Source organism: Perca fluviatilis, chromosome 4, assembly GCF_010015445.1.
Source record: "Perca fluviatilis chromosome 4, GENO_Pfluv_1.0, whole genome shotgun sequence".
Classification (NCBI taxonomy): Eukaryota; Metazoa; Chordata; class Actinopteri; order Perciformes; family Percidae; genus Perca; species Perca fluviatilis.
In genome coordinates, this window is record NC_053115.1 from 3832032 (window position 1) to 3847801 (window position 15770).

The following is a 15770-nucleotide window of genomic DNA, read 5'->3' on the forward strand; positions in this document are numbered from 1 at the left end:
TTTTAAGAAATCATACCTCATTTTTGAGTTTAAAAAGCAGACATATGCTATGATATTGAATAAAACTCCCAAAATGTAATGAAAGAAACTGAAAGTGAGCTTTAATTTTACTAGTGAAGACCGTTGTATGGAACCATCCATGTTATTTTTGGGGAATTTGGTTGAAAGAAACCTATATTTCTCATATAGAAACTTTAAAAACGGGCCAAATTTGACCCGAGGACAACCGGAGAATTGACTGGTTTTGTTGTGTGATTAAAAGCAGTAGCTGTGTGTGATGAATCCTCAGCAGTTCCCGTTGCAGGGCTTCCTCGGCTCTCTGGGGCTCGTGTTCTTACATTTCTTAGTCGGCGTCTTCATGTTTGGTCTCCTTCTTAGGCCCGTTCTCCGAGTTAGGACGTGACTTGTTGGACTTCTTGAACGTGGCCAGCTGAGCTTTGTAATCTTTGACCTGAGTCCTCACCAGACGCAGCTCCTTCCGCAGCTCATTGATTTCAGTAATCAGAGACACGTTCTCCTGCAGAGCAGACGACAGTCGCTGTTAGAATATCACGACTTCAGTAAAAGGACTCAAGTCAAGTCAAGTTACTTTTATTTGTCCCCCAGTGGGGCAATTTGTTGTGCAGCAGATAGTATAGAACAAATCACACACAATCATACACACAATACAGAGATAGCCTACCTTGCAGGCATAGTTAAAAACAATAAAACACCGTAAACAATCAATAAATATTAAGTCAATAAGTTATCTACGGTTCTTTGTAGAATTAAGAAGTAGAAAGCTGCAGGTACAAAGGAGTGTTTATATCGGTTGGTTCTGAGTTTTGGGAGTTAAAAGCATGATCCAGATAACATCTGAAATTCAGCCTGTAAGGGATGAGAACTATCTGACAGGATAGATTCAACCCATAGCATCTGCTTCTGATAGAGTTCCTCCAGGCCTTTCTGCTTAGAAGCGGTCAAGCAGCTGCTCACCTTAATTAACCTGGAAAGGGAGTTTTATTTTATTTTTTTATATATACAGTAATTGGCCCATACCAGCAGATTAAGGAGAAGGTGACAACTGACTCAACGAAGGACCTATGGACCTTTTTCACAGCAGACATTTTGACTTGAAAAGCACAGCTGAGATTGATAACCTTAACGATGGCTCAGTTCCATCAAGTGTCCCAGTAAGATATTTCAGTGAGTCAGCATGCACAATACCAAGACCTCTCCTAAGTCTTGCGATTTTAAGTCCTCCACAACGAAATACAGTTACTAATTACACCGTTTAGCTGTATTTTAACAGGACCTGTCTGGCAGCAGTTTCTCCGTTGTTTGCAAAACTTTCCTCCGCTCCGTTAGCTAACGTCTAGGTATTTGTTGTGCTAACGGCTAGTTAGCCTGCCTGCTAGCGGGAGTAAAAGCGAACCACTCAGGATTTTGCCTCCTGGGAAATCGAATCTATTCCATATTTTGGTAGCAGTAACGAGCTATCCACAGCTTGCTAATACAAGCAGGAGCACCTGCATTGTATTTCGACTTGTGAAGGTTTTTAGGTTTTAGGAGAAGGCCTCCATCAACGTTGCTACTAGCTAAACTAGCAAGCTACACGATGCCCCCCCTCAGCTGTTCACCTGGCTGTGACTCGTGCCTCCTGTTCAGCCAGAAGATAGTGGAACTTGAAGCCAGAATATCGACTCTCCACCAGATCAAGGCAAGTGAAGAGTTCCTCGACTCCATTATCATTGGAAGTTCCCCTCACACACACTGACGGATGTTTTGATTCCACTGTGCCCTGCACTACTCTCACCCCACCACGCACTAATACAACCTCTGTCCCTGTTGTCTCTCCTCGGCTTCTGCCGAGGACCCAGCCAGCTCTGCCGACCAGCTCCACTCCACACCAACCTGAGCCATGGCGTGTAAGCAAGCACCAGAGCAGGCGGTCAGGACAACGCTCAGCCCCAGCCCAACCCCTACAACTAGAAAACCGCTACAGCATTCTGACGAACGACGAGGAGTTCCCTTCTCTGCAACGTCCCCACGCAGCTCATCCTGGTCCAGCCACACAGTCGACGCGCCCATTGAGGGCGGACTCTCCCCCCTCGGACTCATCAACCTCCACGCTGGTCATCGGAAGCTCCATGGTAAGAGACCTCCACATTCCCCCTTTACCTAGCGGTCCCTCCAAGGTCTACTGCTTCCCCGGTGCCAAGGTCCGTGACATCCAGCACAAACTTCCCGGCATCCTCGCCCGCCACGCCAAGGTCGACAACATCATCGTGCATGTGGGCACAAACGACATCAGAGAGAGACGGTCGATAGCACTCCAGGAAGACTTCACCACTCTCCTCTCCACCCTGATGGGCACAGGAAAACGGATTGTCATCTCTGGGCCTCTACCCACCTACAGGAAGGGTGCGGAGAGATGGTCCAGACTGTTCTGGCTCCACACCTGGCTGGAACCACTCTGCACTTCCCTGAGCATTCCCTATGTCGACAACTTCAACTTGTTCTGGGAGATGCCCAACCTGCTGAAGCGATGTGGTCTCCACCCAAACCGACCACGAAGCCAGGATGCTATCTGACAACATAACGACCACACTGAAAGGCAAGTATTGACATTATGTTGAAAATATCACAGATTCATGTCCCCCAGGCATTGATCCTGATAGCACTATACCAGTGGATGAATCTGAAAATGTTTTCTGCAGGATAACATGTAGTACTAGTGTTATTCCAGTAACGTGTAGTACTAGTACTATTCCAGTAACATGTAGTACTGGTACTATTCCAATTATAATCAACAACAGACCACACAAAGTGGTGAATAGAGGGGCAATACTTAACAACCTAATTGGAATTAAAACTACCACTGCAATGATAGAAAAGGATAGGAAAATTAGATGTGGATTACTAAATATCAGATCTCTGTCTTCTAAAGCAGCACTAGTAAATGAATTGATATCTGATAATCAAATTGATCTATTCTGTCTTACTGAAACATGGCTGGGCCATGAAGAATATGTTAGTCTAAATGAGGCGACTCCTCCCAGTCATATTAATACTCAAATTCCTAGAGGGGCAGGCGAGGGGGGAGTTGCAGCCATATTTGATTCAATCCTGTTAATTAATCCTAAACCCAAACTGAATTATAACTCTTTTGAAAGCCTTGTTCTTAATCTCGAACATCCAACATGGAAATCAGAACAGCCAATTATATTTGTTGTTGTCTACCGAGCTCCAGGTCCGTAATTCTAAATTTTTATCTGAATTCTCAGAGTTTTTATCAAGTGTAGTCCTTAAATCAGACAAAGTACTTATTGTAGGTGATTTTAATATCCATGTGGACGCGTTGACAGCAATAGCCTTACTACTGCTTTCAACACATTACTGGATTCAATCGGTTTCAGTCAGACTGTGCACAAGGCGACGCACTGTTTTAACCACACCCTCGACCTTGTGCTGGCATATGGTATTGAGATTGAGGATTTAATAATATTTCCGCGGAAATTGTTGGTATTATCAGATCATTTTTTAATTACTTTTGAATTCTTGCTACCTGACCATACTAAACTAGATAAAGGCTTCTACACTAGATGCCTATCTGACAGTGCTATAGCTAAATTTAAGGAAGATATTACAACAGCATTTGACCTCTGTCGGTGCCTTAGAATAACAGAGGACCTCTATGTTAACCTCAGTCCCTCTCGGGTTGATGCATTTGTGGGCCGGTGCTGCGACTTGCCTACGGACGACCTTGGACTCTGTCGCTCCTCTCAAAAAGAAGACGATGAAGCGAAGGAAAACAGCTCCTTGGTATAACGAACAAACTCGCAGATTGAAACAAGTCTCGCACAACCTCGAGGGTAAGTGGCGCTCCACCAAAGTGGAAGAATCCCGTCTGGATTGGCAAGAAAGTCTCAAAACCTATAGGAAGGCCTTAAGAAAAACCCAGATCAGACTATTACTCTTCACTAATAGAAGAAAATAAGAACAACCCAAGGTTTCTTTTCAGCACTGTAGCCAGGCTGACAGACAGTCATAGCTCTACTGAGCCATCTATTCCTCTAGCTCTGAGTAGTGATGACTTCATGAGCTTCTTCAATGATAAAATTATAACAATTAGAGATAAAATTAATCACCTTTTGCCCTCAACTTCTAACAGTTCATCTTTAAATACAGGACCGCTAGAACGAACGACTAGTCCCGGCATATACTTAGACTGCTTTTATCCTATAGACCTTCAACAATTAATGTTAAAGATATCCTCAGCTAAGCCATCTACCTGTCTCTTGGACCCCATCCCAACGAGGCTACTCAAAGAAGCGTTACCCGTGGTAAACACTTCACTACTAGATATGATCAATATGTCTCTATTAACAGGTTATGTACCGCAGTCATTTAAAATAGCTGTGATAAAACCTCTTCTGAAAAAACCGACCCTGGATCCTGAGGTCTTAGCAAACTATAGACCTATATCTAACCTTCCCTTTCTATCCAAGATCCTTGAGAAGGTGGTTGCTAATCAGTTATGTGATTTTCTACATAGCAACAGTTTATTTGATGACTTTCAATCAGGATTTAGAAAGAATCATAGCACAGAGACGGCACTGGTGAAAATTACTAACGACCTTCTAACAGCTGCAGACAAAGGACTTGTCTCCATTCTTGTTTTACTAGATCTTAGTGCTGCATTTGACACTATTGATCATACAATCCTGTTACAGAGATTAGAACACTTGGTCGGAATTAAAGGAACTGCACTAAGATGGTTTAAGTCTTATTTCTCTGAGCGATCCCAATTTGTTAACATTAACGATAAACCCTCCAAGCACGCCAAAGTTAGCCATGGCGTTCCTCAAGGCTCAGTGCTTGGACCAATTCTATTTTCCTTATATATGCTTCCTCTAGGCCATATTATTAGGAAACACTCAATTAATTATCACTGCTACGAGACGATACCCAATTATATCTGTCAATTAGGCCAGATGAAAGTGGTCAGTTAGCAAGACTTCAAACGTGTGTTGAGGATATAAAATCCTGGATGACCCACAACTTCCTGATGTTAAACTCAGACAAAACGGAAGTTATTGTGATAGGACCAACGCACTGCCGAACCGTTTTTCGAAAGATATAGCTACTCTGGATGGTATTGCCCTGGCCTCCAGCACTGCTGTCAGAAATTTGGGAGTTATTCTTGATCAGGATATATCCTTCAACGCCCATTTAAAACAAACCTCAAGAATAGCCTTTTTCCATCTTCGTAACATTGCCAAAATTAGGAATATCCTGTCTCAGAATGATGCTGAAAAACTAGTCCATGCATTCGTTACTTCTAGATTAGATTACTGCAATTCCTTATTGGGTTGCCCAAATAAGTCCCTTAAGGCTCTCCAGCTGATCCAGAATGCTGCAGCACGTGTTCTGACGAGAACTAAGAGAAGAGATCATATTTCTCCTGTATTAGCTTCTCTGCATTGGCTTCCTGTGAAATCTAGGATCGAATTTAAAATCCTCCTCCTGACTTACAAAGCTCTAAATGGTCAAGCACCATCATACCTTGAAGAGACTCTTACCGTACCTTATTGTCCCACTAGAGCACTGCGCCCCGATGTGGGGCTACTCGTGGTTCCTAGAGTCTCTGGAAGTAGACTGGGGGCCAGGGCCTTCAGCTATCAGGCTCCGCTTCTGTGGAACCAGCTTCCAGTCTGGGTTCGAGGGCAGACACCGTCCGCAACATTCAAGAGTAAACTGAAAACCCTCCTCTTTGACAAAGCTTATAGTTAGGGGTGAGGAGTTGCAGCGTCCACCGAACCCGGCCCACCTGCTTCTCCGGTGTTACGTTATGCTATTACAATTCTAGACTGCAGGGAGAGGCTGTTTCCTTCCTATGACACACTGAGCTGCTCTTCTTCTCTACTTGTTACTTCTGTATGCATCCTGTCCCAGAATTGCTTGTTACTAATCTAGCTCTGGGGAGTTTACTCCGAGAGTCCTTATGTTTCTTCTTCGCAGAGCTATGCTCTGTGATTCTCTCAAATCCCGGCCGCATCCTGCTGCATCCTGCTGCATCCTGCTGCATCCACCCATGCTCTGCAGCGCCACGCTACATCCCCAGCGCCCTGCTGTGATGTTCCTATGCACAGAGTAGTCTGGATACGGTATAGGGGACAGCACTACTCAGTATGACACGATGTGCCCTGCTATGACATGAACTTCCACGATAACCTTCGACATCACTGTGACCTTTAATGTGACTATTATCGCCACTGTTCATCACACCCCCAACCGGCCCATCAGACACCGCCTACCAAGAGTCTGGGTCTGCCAAGGTTTCTTCCTAAAAGGGAGTTTTTCCTTGCCACTGTCGCGATAGCCACTGCTAATGCTTGCTCTTGAGGGAATTACTGTAATTGTTGGGGTTTTGGAAATTACAGAGTGTGGTCTAGACCTACTCTATCTGTAAAGTGTCTCGAGATAACTTTTGTTATGATTTGATACTATAAATAAAATTGAATTGAATTGAATTGAAATTGAATTGGAATGCAGCCATCATTAATGGTTTAATACCAGGACCTCTCCTAAGTGGAATACAGCCATCATTAATGGTTTAATACCAGGGCCTCTCCTAAGTGGAATACAGCCATCATTAATGGTTTAATACCAGGACCTCTCCTAAGTGGAATACAGCCATCAGTAATGGTTTAATACCAGGACCTCTCCTAAGTGGAATGCAGCCATCAGTAATGGTTTAATACCAGGGTCTCTCCTAAGTGGAATACAGCCATCATTAATGGTTTAATACCAGGACCTCTCCTAAGTGGAATGCAGCCATCATTAATGGTTTAATACCAGGACCTCTCCTAAGTGGAATGCAGCCATCAGTAATGGTTTTGAATACACCTGGGCTTTTCCTGCTATGACATGTCAACATGTCTGCCGTGATAAAAGGTCTATAGAAAAGGGTCATCAGGGTCTTGTCCAAGGCACAGGAAGAAGAAATACTGAATGCCGTGAGCATTACACTCAAATTATTTTAATAATTATAATAAGAAACGTAGGACTTAGATCTAGGGCTGCAACTAACGATTATTTTCATTGTAGATTAATTGCTCCATTAATCGATCAGTTGTTTTGGTCTATCAAATGTCAGAAAATGGTGAAACATGTGGATCAGTGTTTGCCAATCTGACATCCTCAAATGTCTTGTTTTGTCCACAACTAAAAGATATTCAGTTTACTGCCACAGAAGAGAAAAGACACTAGAAAATATTCACATTTAAGAAACTGGAATCAGATTTTTTTTTCTTTTTTTCATAAAAAGTGACTTAAAGGTCCAATGTGTGGGAGTTTCTCCCATCTAGCGTTGAGATCATATATCGCAATCAACTCTCTCGCGCCACGCAGTTCAAAGTAGGTATTACAGCTACGGTAGCCTTCACGCTTCAAAAAGCCGGTCTCTTGCTCTTTTCAATCTCCTTTTTCTTTTTCTGGGCGAAGAAGAAGACTCCTGTTCCTGAAATTTGGATTTTGAATACATGTGGTCCTCCATGTTTCCTTCTTCAAACTTGCCACCGGGGGCGGGAAGCTACGATACCCATTAGCAGCGTTAGCAGCAGCTGGGAGTTTATCATGTGACAGAGAAAACACAAAACACTTCCATTCCATGTCCATTACATTAACATACACACACACACACACACACATAAAGGTGGAGCAGTATGTCCTGTATGTCTCTTACCAGCTAACATATTTGTAGATGCAGCATGAATATGGAGCGTCTACCCCAGTTCATGTGAACGCAAATGTGACATTTCCAGCCAATAGGAAGACTTGGAGTTGATGGTGGAGGTAAATATTCATGAAAAAGGACAAGTTGGTGAACGGGCAACACAGATTTTGATAATGAACAACTAAACACGTTACACACTGGGACTTTAAACGGATTAATCAATTATCAAAATAGTTGGGGATTAATGAATTAGCTGGCAGCTAATCGATTCATCTTTACAGCTCTAATGATTGGTCAGAGGAATTCTCTGTTTTATGATTTACCTTCATGATCTTGACGTAGACTTTCTCATGCTCCTCAGCAGATTTGGCCAGCCTAGTCTTGAGACTAGTAACCATCCTCTCCAGGTGATCACGGTGGCGACCGAATGCCCTCTGAATATCTTCATCCACACTGCTTTTCTCCGCCTTGGAAAAGAGCACATGCACATAGTTTGCGTTTCCCCGCATTTCTTACAGTGTGTAAAAATTACAACTTTCAATAAAAACTCAACTGGAATTAAACCCTGCACTCTTACGGTGTTAGATTGTTGGTGCGATGAACGCTCAGTACCCAGTCTGCTCCAAAGGAACGACTACACTATACCAACGGTGCCATGTCATTTCTCCGACGCTCCATTGTTCCGACCTCTCAAAAACCTGAAAAATTCCCTTTGGTCCTACAGCCCACTAGGCTGACAAGCCAGACCCACATCCAGATGTTGGGTCTGGGAACTCACCATTGGCAGGGCTCAATCCGAGGGGCGGGATAAACGGTTGTCTTTCAAATTCTCTCTGCACCAATAGGATAACGCTCCAACCAACCAGAGCAACGCCAGCTGATAGATTCAACTTTTGCCGTATCCGGTCGGCAAAACTCCAAACACATCTTCCTTTTTTAAGAATGACTTCAGTGCCGTTCTTTGTTCTTTTCTTTTCACTGTTCACCAGCAGCAGCAGCAGCAGCCATAAGCCCCGCCCACCGACTCTATACACGATGTGATTGGCCTGACCAGAGTTTGGTTTTTCCAGCTCGCAAGTCAACGGAGAGTTCCTAGACCCCCTGGCTGCAAATTAAATATGCTGCCGCTAGGGTGCGTCTAGATTTCTAGGCTAACAGCCCACTAGTCCGACGTATTACGACTCCCACCATGGCCACGCCAAGACCCGCCCTTCAATAGCATTCATTGACCAGGCGTCCATGCTTACGCAAGGTAACATAACCCCATTTGTACAGGTCCTGTCTCCTGACCAATCGGCTATCCTAACCTTAACCACTCAAGGTCTAATGCCTAACCCCAACCAGCTGTAGGACCAAAGGGAATTTTTGGGGTTATTGAGAGGTCGGAACAATGGAGCGTCTGAGAAATGGGCCGTCCCCATATGAACCACTCACCCCGTCGGTCTGCGGTACGTAGCGGGCATAGATCGTCTGCACGCTGTCCTTCAGTTTCCTCGGCTCCTGGATGAAGCCAACACAGTTATGGAGGTCGGACTTGAGCCGCTGAAGATGTGTCTCCAAATCTTTCACCTGTCCACAGAGAATAAATCAAAGGTTCACACTTTTTCACATCTATTGTCACGAAATAATCCACCTTGGTTGGTTTCTATTGGCCGCCTGGGGGTGAGGGCAGGGGCTCAATGAGAGACTGCTGAAGATGATTGTGTTTTCTGGCTTGTCGTAAAGTTTACCCACGTAGTTTGTGTTAAAGGTCCCATGACATGGTGCTCTTTGGTTGCTTTTATATAGACCTTAGTGGTCCCCTAATACTGTATCTGAAGTCTCTTTTATATAGGCCTTAGTGGTCCCCTAATACTGTATCTGAAGTCTCTTTTATATAGACCTTAGTGGTCCCCTAATACTGTATCTGAAGTCTCTTTTATATAGACCTTAGTGGTCCCCTAATACTGTATCTGAAGTCTCTTTTATATAGGCCTTAGTGGTCCCCTAATACTGTATCTGAAGTCTCTTTTATATAGGCCTTAGTGGTCCCCTAATACTGTATCTGAAGTCTCTTTTATATAGACCTTAGTGGTCCCCTAATACTGTATCTGAAGTCTCTTTTATATAGACCTTAGTGGTCCCCTAATACTGTATCTGAAGTCTCTTTTATATAGACCTTAGTGGTCCCCTAATACTGTATCTGAAGTCTCTTTCCCGAAATTCAGCCTTGGTGCAGAATTACAGCCACTAGAGCCAGTCCCACAATGAGCTTTCCTTAGGATGTGCCATTTCTGTGTCTGTAGCTATTGAGAAGGAGAGAGGGGGGGGGGCAAGGTGGAGGGTCGGGGTGTGGCCTTGACCAACTGCCACTTTGCTTGTTTGAAAGCCATGATGTCTCTCTCTCTCATGGGGGGGCCAAATTCTCTGGGCGGGCAAAGCAGAGAAAGGGGAGGTAACCTTTCCCCTTATGACCTCGTAAGGAGAAGATTCCTGATTGGCCCATCTGAGCTTTCATTTTCTCAAAGGCAGAGCAGGATACCCAGGGCTCGGTTTACACCTATCACCATTTCTAGCCACTGGGGGACCATAGGCAGGCTGGGGGAACGCATATTAATGTTAAAAAAAACGCATAAAGTGAACTTTTCATACCATGGGACCTTTAATGTTATATCGGTGTTTTGAATGTCAAACAAATCAATTGTTAGCAATTGACCCTAAAACCAAGATAGCGCTGGCCCCGAAGAGAAGAGTGGAACGCCGCCCGGCTACGACGAAGGTAAGGCCTCTCATCCTTAACTCCAGTGTGGCGCTCTAGCGATAGTAAAACCAAGCTTCGTTATCACCCTAGACGTAACGAGAGTAGTCAAGTCTCCCAGGGTTGCTCATGCCGTGATACTATCTTACGCCCATATGTACAAGAAAAGGGTTATTAGTTGATATCATTTTTGTTCCTGCTGTCCTTGGGAAGCAAAGAGGTGCATACATAAATTCTAAAGTTAAGCTAAAGCTAATATGCTGTCTGAGTTTGAAATAAATAAAGTGGGCATCTTCTAAAGAAAATTTTATTTTAACCATTTAGTTTAATGATTGTTTATAACGCCACAAGATTTAGCTTCTTCATGTGTAGATTCAAAAGGCTCCAAGTGAAATAGCTGGCAACCGTGAACTTTCAGCCTAGTAGAGTTTTTCCTTTAAGGAACTCCAGCTTCTCATTTGTTTTAACTTTTAGCAGATAAAGTGAAGAAGGCCATAGAACTGTCTGAACCGTGTCTCCTTCTGCCTCCTGAGATAAACTGTTGTATAGGCTAATGAAAAGAACAGGAGCACAGGGGAAGGTGATCAACTTTGGCCATGCTAGAAGATACATTTAGAGGGGTGGCTTAACAGAGGTTTTCACTATATGATGTGTGGATGTTTAGACTTTAGGTTAGAAAGACATTTTCAGTTGTTCTGCGTGTACCTTTGAAACTGTGTTTTCTCCATTTGCAAATGTAAATAAATACTCAAAGACCAAACTTTGGTTTAATTCTCAAACAGTCGTTATTCGTTTTGATTTTATCATGAATATCACTAACTCTGCTGCTTCAAGGAAAACTTCCACCACACAGTCTTTCTAGTTCAATATTCCCATTTTCTGTTACTTTACCTCCGCCACGCATGGAGCCATCATTAATGTTATTTATTTACACTGTGGGGGTTACCAAGGTAACTTCAGGTTCAACCCAGGGTTTTGTGTATCACGACGGTGGGTCACTTGTTACCGGGTTACATCGCCAGGGTAACTTATGCTCAACACCTAGTCTATATCCTTCGCGTTCCACTTCTGGGATTGCTCCCGTGTTAAATGCCAATAAACCAGAGAACGTTTTTCTCCCATCCCAGAATGCTCTGTGGACTAGCCAGACCTTCCTTTAGCGCACTTTGGAGGAGGGTCTGGCAAAGTGAGACTACTGAACACAAAACCTGCTCAGGAGTTAGAGATTAGAGATCAACCGATATAAAAGCACCGCCTACTGACCAATCAATACTCGATTGATAACGGCGTCACCATTAGGGCGCTTTCACACCTGCCTCGTTTACTTCGGTTGAATCAAACTAGAGTTCGTTTGTCCCGCTGATGCCGTTCGTTTGGGCAGGTGAGAACGTCGCAATTGAACTCTGGTGCGTACCAAAAGCGGCCCAAACAAGCGCACCGAGACCTGCTTGAAGAGGTGGAAACGGGACGCTTTCAATTGAATTCTGGAGCGGTTCGTTTGTGGTGAGAACTTTCCGACCTCGAATCGCACCAACTATATACTCCTCCAGTCTGAGCGAGTGTCTCCTGTAGTCAGGTGTGTTTAACAATCTGCGATGCAGCAGAGCAGCAAACTGTAGCAGCTTGCAGTGTTTCTCTCACAGAAACAGACTGCGGTCAAGCTCGCCGTCCATCACTCGCATCTCCGTGGTCAAACCAGCCGGCAGTCAAGGTGACCAGATCAGACGTAGTAACGTCTCTCGCGAAACAATGTCCGATCATTTTAATGAAATGAGCCGGTTTGGCCACGGAGATGCAAGAAATATGCAGCAGTCCAGAACACAGGACCTTCTTCCTGTATTTACTTTCTTGCTCCCGCCCCCAGACACATCCGACCAATGAGAGGGCTGGACGTTCTTGCCTGATTTGTAATGACGCATTTTGGTACACTTGGATTTTTCCAGGTTTGAAACCAAACCAAACCAAACCGAGAGCAAATCGCTCCAAGTTTACTACCTCACCAACTGATTCGGACCAAAGCAAACCAACTACAGGTGTGAAAACGCCCTAACATGAAACAGCCCCGCATCGCCAAACCCACCAGACTCAATATTCGATTGATAACGGCATCACCGTTCTTAGAAGATCCGGTGGAGCTCGTTGCGGAGAGAGAGAGAGAGAGAGAGAGAGAGAGAGAGAGAGAGAGAGAGAGAGAGAGAGAGAGAGAGAGAGAGAGGTGCGCTCAGAAAAGCTAGAAAATTTAGAGACCGACAAAACCTGTTGGCAATCCCTGATGATGGGTATCTTTATGAAAGATACAGATCTTCAGCGGAGGGAGTTATGTATCTTTGTTGGCTTCTTGAGCCGTATGTAGCAAATGTGACGCATCGGTTTGATTTAGGCTATGATTTTATAATTCTATAAATCTTTTTTATTTGCTCCCACGATCGCTTACCACTGCCAGGGTTGCGACTGAAAGAATAGGCTACAGCAACGAAAGGCTATGGAGTGCACAAGTGTAATTATGGTCAGAGCTAAAGTTTAATTTAATGTGAACGTCTGCCACACATCTGCCTCTTAGTTCCATGAGAGGAGAGAGAGAAACACGACTCCAGGCAACATTTGACAATATCCTATAAAACAGCTGTTACTAGCTTCAAACTGTAATAAAGCTGGAAAAGCAGCATGTATGCAAGGATTACATGTATCGCCATGTAATCCTTGCATACATGCTGCTTTTCCAGCTTTATTACAATAGTTTGTTGCAGCATAGAAACCAAGTGTTAGTTACGTGCTCACTTTCTGCATCTCCTTATGCATCTCCTTGTCTCTGGTCCTCAGTTTGAGCCTCAGGTCAGAGACGGCGAGCTTCAGCTGAGTGTTGCTTTGGTCGATTTGCATCAGCTCCTCCTCCAGCTGTCAAACAGGGAAGAAACAGCAAATGGCTACTGTCAACACTGCACAGATGGTTTGTGCATGTGCCCAAGCAGTTTACCTGAGTGTAGTATAGTGTAGTAGACTTAGGGCCCTGTCTTGCACCCGGCGCAGCGCAAAGCCCAACGCAAGTGTCTTTGCTAGTTTAAGACCGACCCAGTTGTTAATTTCCCATCCAGCGCCCGCGTCGTTTATACAGCAAATGCACCTGCGTCCATCTGTGGCCCATGGGCATGCTGGTCTTACAGGGAGGTGTGTTCAGGTGCATTCTGGGCGTGCTGGTCTTACAGGGAGGTGTGTTCAGGTGCATTCTGGGCGTGCTGGTCTTACAGGGAGGTGTGTTCAGGTGCATTCTGGGCGTGCTGGTCTTACAGGGAGGTGTGTTCAGGTGCATTCTGGGCGTATTGCTATCTTGAAGCAGCGGGACGTGATCGCGCCACTGACCAACAAAAACCTGGTCTAAAGTCAATAACGCAGCATTTCATTGTTATTTTAACAGAGCATTAGTAAGATGCTCCTAGGCTCGTGCACAGCGCGCACACTATGCTTGTTACACACACATTAACCAACTATTTTGATAATAGATTAATCGGTTTGAGTCTTTTTTAAATTTTTTTTATGGAAAGTAAAACTTCTCTAATTCCAGCTTCTTAAATGTGAATATTTTCTAGTTTCTTCAGTCCTAAAAAACTTCTTAAAATGGACACATAACTAATCAAAGTTGTTTAAGTGTTCATTGTTTCAGTAAATGTTTTACTGAAACCTGACTATATAGAATGCTGGAGCTTTTATCTCACACACACACAGGTTTGTGGCACTATCTTTGTGGGGACCCGTCATTGACATAATGCATTCCCTAGCCCCTTACCCTAACCTTAACCATCACAACTAAATGCCTAACCTTAACCCTTACCCTAACCTTAACCATCACAACTAAATGCCTAACCTTAACCCTTACCCTCACCTTAACCATAACCTAATTATATCCCTAATCCTAAAACCAAGTCTTAACAATCAAACAGACCTTTAAACTTGTGGGGTCCAGCATTTTGGCCCCACAAAGCTGTCGGGACCCCACAAGTATACTGGACTCCCGGTTTTTGGACCCCACGAATATAGTTAAACAAGAACACACACACACACACCTGATGGATCCGATCCTTCTTCTCAGCGATGTCATCTTGTTGAGGCTCAGTCTGTTTCTTCAACTCGTTTAACTGGAAATCCAGAACAAACTTCAACTTCTCCAGTTCCTGGTTCTTCTTCTTCAAGCCGGAGATGGTCTTATCCTGTATGTGGGAAGGAATTTAGTTTTAGAAAATGGGTCTTTTTCAGTGTTGAATTACCTTTTTTTAATCCATTTTTAATATCTAATATTGTCATGACTCTGCAGCAGGACATAACCTCCAGACTGAGGCCCTATTTACACGAAATACGCTCGCGGGTGAAAACGACAAAATATTTTCTTAGATGTACCTTTCGTTTAGACTTGGTGGATCGCATTTCACACACTTTTGCGTCACCATATGCACGCAGATTTCCACCTCTATAACGCTCGTCTAAACGCGGAATAAAAAGTGAGAACGCAACGCTACTTTTGCGTTTCTCTTCAGATCTTTTCTGTCTAAACATAGCCTGAAAGCTAGTCACTTTTCAAAAAGGTAAAGGAGGACCTAATATTTCATGTATGTTGAACCACTGTCTCACAATACTGACCATACAGACGCTGCTTTTTATCTCCCCACTGATGGCCGTCATCTAAGTCTAAATTAAATCATATAATCACGTATTCAGAGAGCATCTCTTGGACCAAAACTTTCATCAACTGCAGGTCCATGGTCTAATGCATTCAGGATCTTACCATCTTACTGTTTTTCTTATTTTCTACTCTATACATATATATATATATATATATATATATATATATATTTTTTTTTTTATATTTCATATTTCATATAGTTTTGTGTTTACATTGTTGAGGGATGAGTGAGCAACCTTTGGAGAGTCTTGTATGAGTGAATGTTTTGTTTGTATGAGTCATGTATTTTTGCACTTACTATTATTGTAAAGTAAGTTGCTTTGATTTTTGTTGTGTTTTTGTTCAAAGGACTTTAAGTTTCATATATTAAGTTTGTATTTTTACACATTTTATTTATCAGAACTTTAATATATTTTGATGTTCTGTTGTGACAATAAAACAAACACGTTTCTTTTTAAACTGCGTTATCATATTATTTTAGTGAGGACTCATAAATAACTACAAATAACTAATGATTTGTTACGCGTTTCTGGATTTTTTATTTTTTAAATATACGTATATCGGCCAATATATCGGAATATTGGATTTTTAAATCACCAAATATTTGTATCGATATCGGCCTTAAAAATTCTTTATCGGCA

General features: G+C 43.3%; 1 protein-coding gene across 2 annotated transcripts in view; it reads right to left on the reverse strand.

Annotated features, from left to right (window-relative positions):
* Window positions 1-76: 76 nt before the first annotated feature.
* cfap57 (cilia and flagella associated protein 57) overlaps window positions 77-15770 on the reverse strand; it is a 30320-nt gene continuing 14626 nt past the window's right edge. The window contains exons 17-21 of one of the 2 annotated variants that reach the window (XM_039797013.1): window positions 14516-14659; window positions 13236-13352; window positions 9155-9289; window positions 8044-8187; window positions 77-517 (exon numbers count right to left, since the gene is read on the reverse strand). In XM_039797013.1, the coding sequence (XP_039652947.1) occupies window positions 344-517; window positions 8044-8187; window positions 9155-9289; window positions 13236-13352; window positions 14516-14659 (714 nt within the window). In that variant the 3' untranslated portion in view covers window positions 77-343. Of the gene's footprint in view, window positions 518-672; window positions 986-8043; window positions 8188-9154; window positions 9290-13235; window positions 13353-14515; window positions 14660-15770 lie in introns of those variants that run through there. The other variant, XM_039797014.1, reaches the window with a different exon arrangement.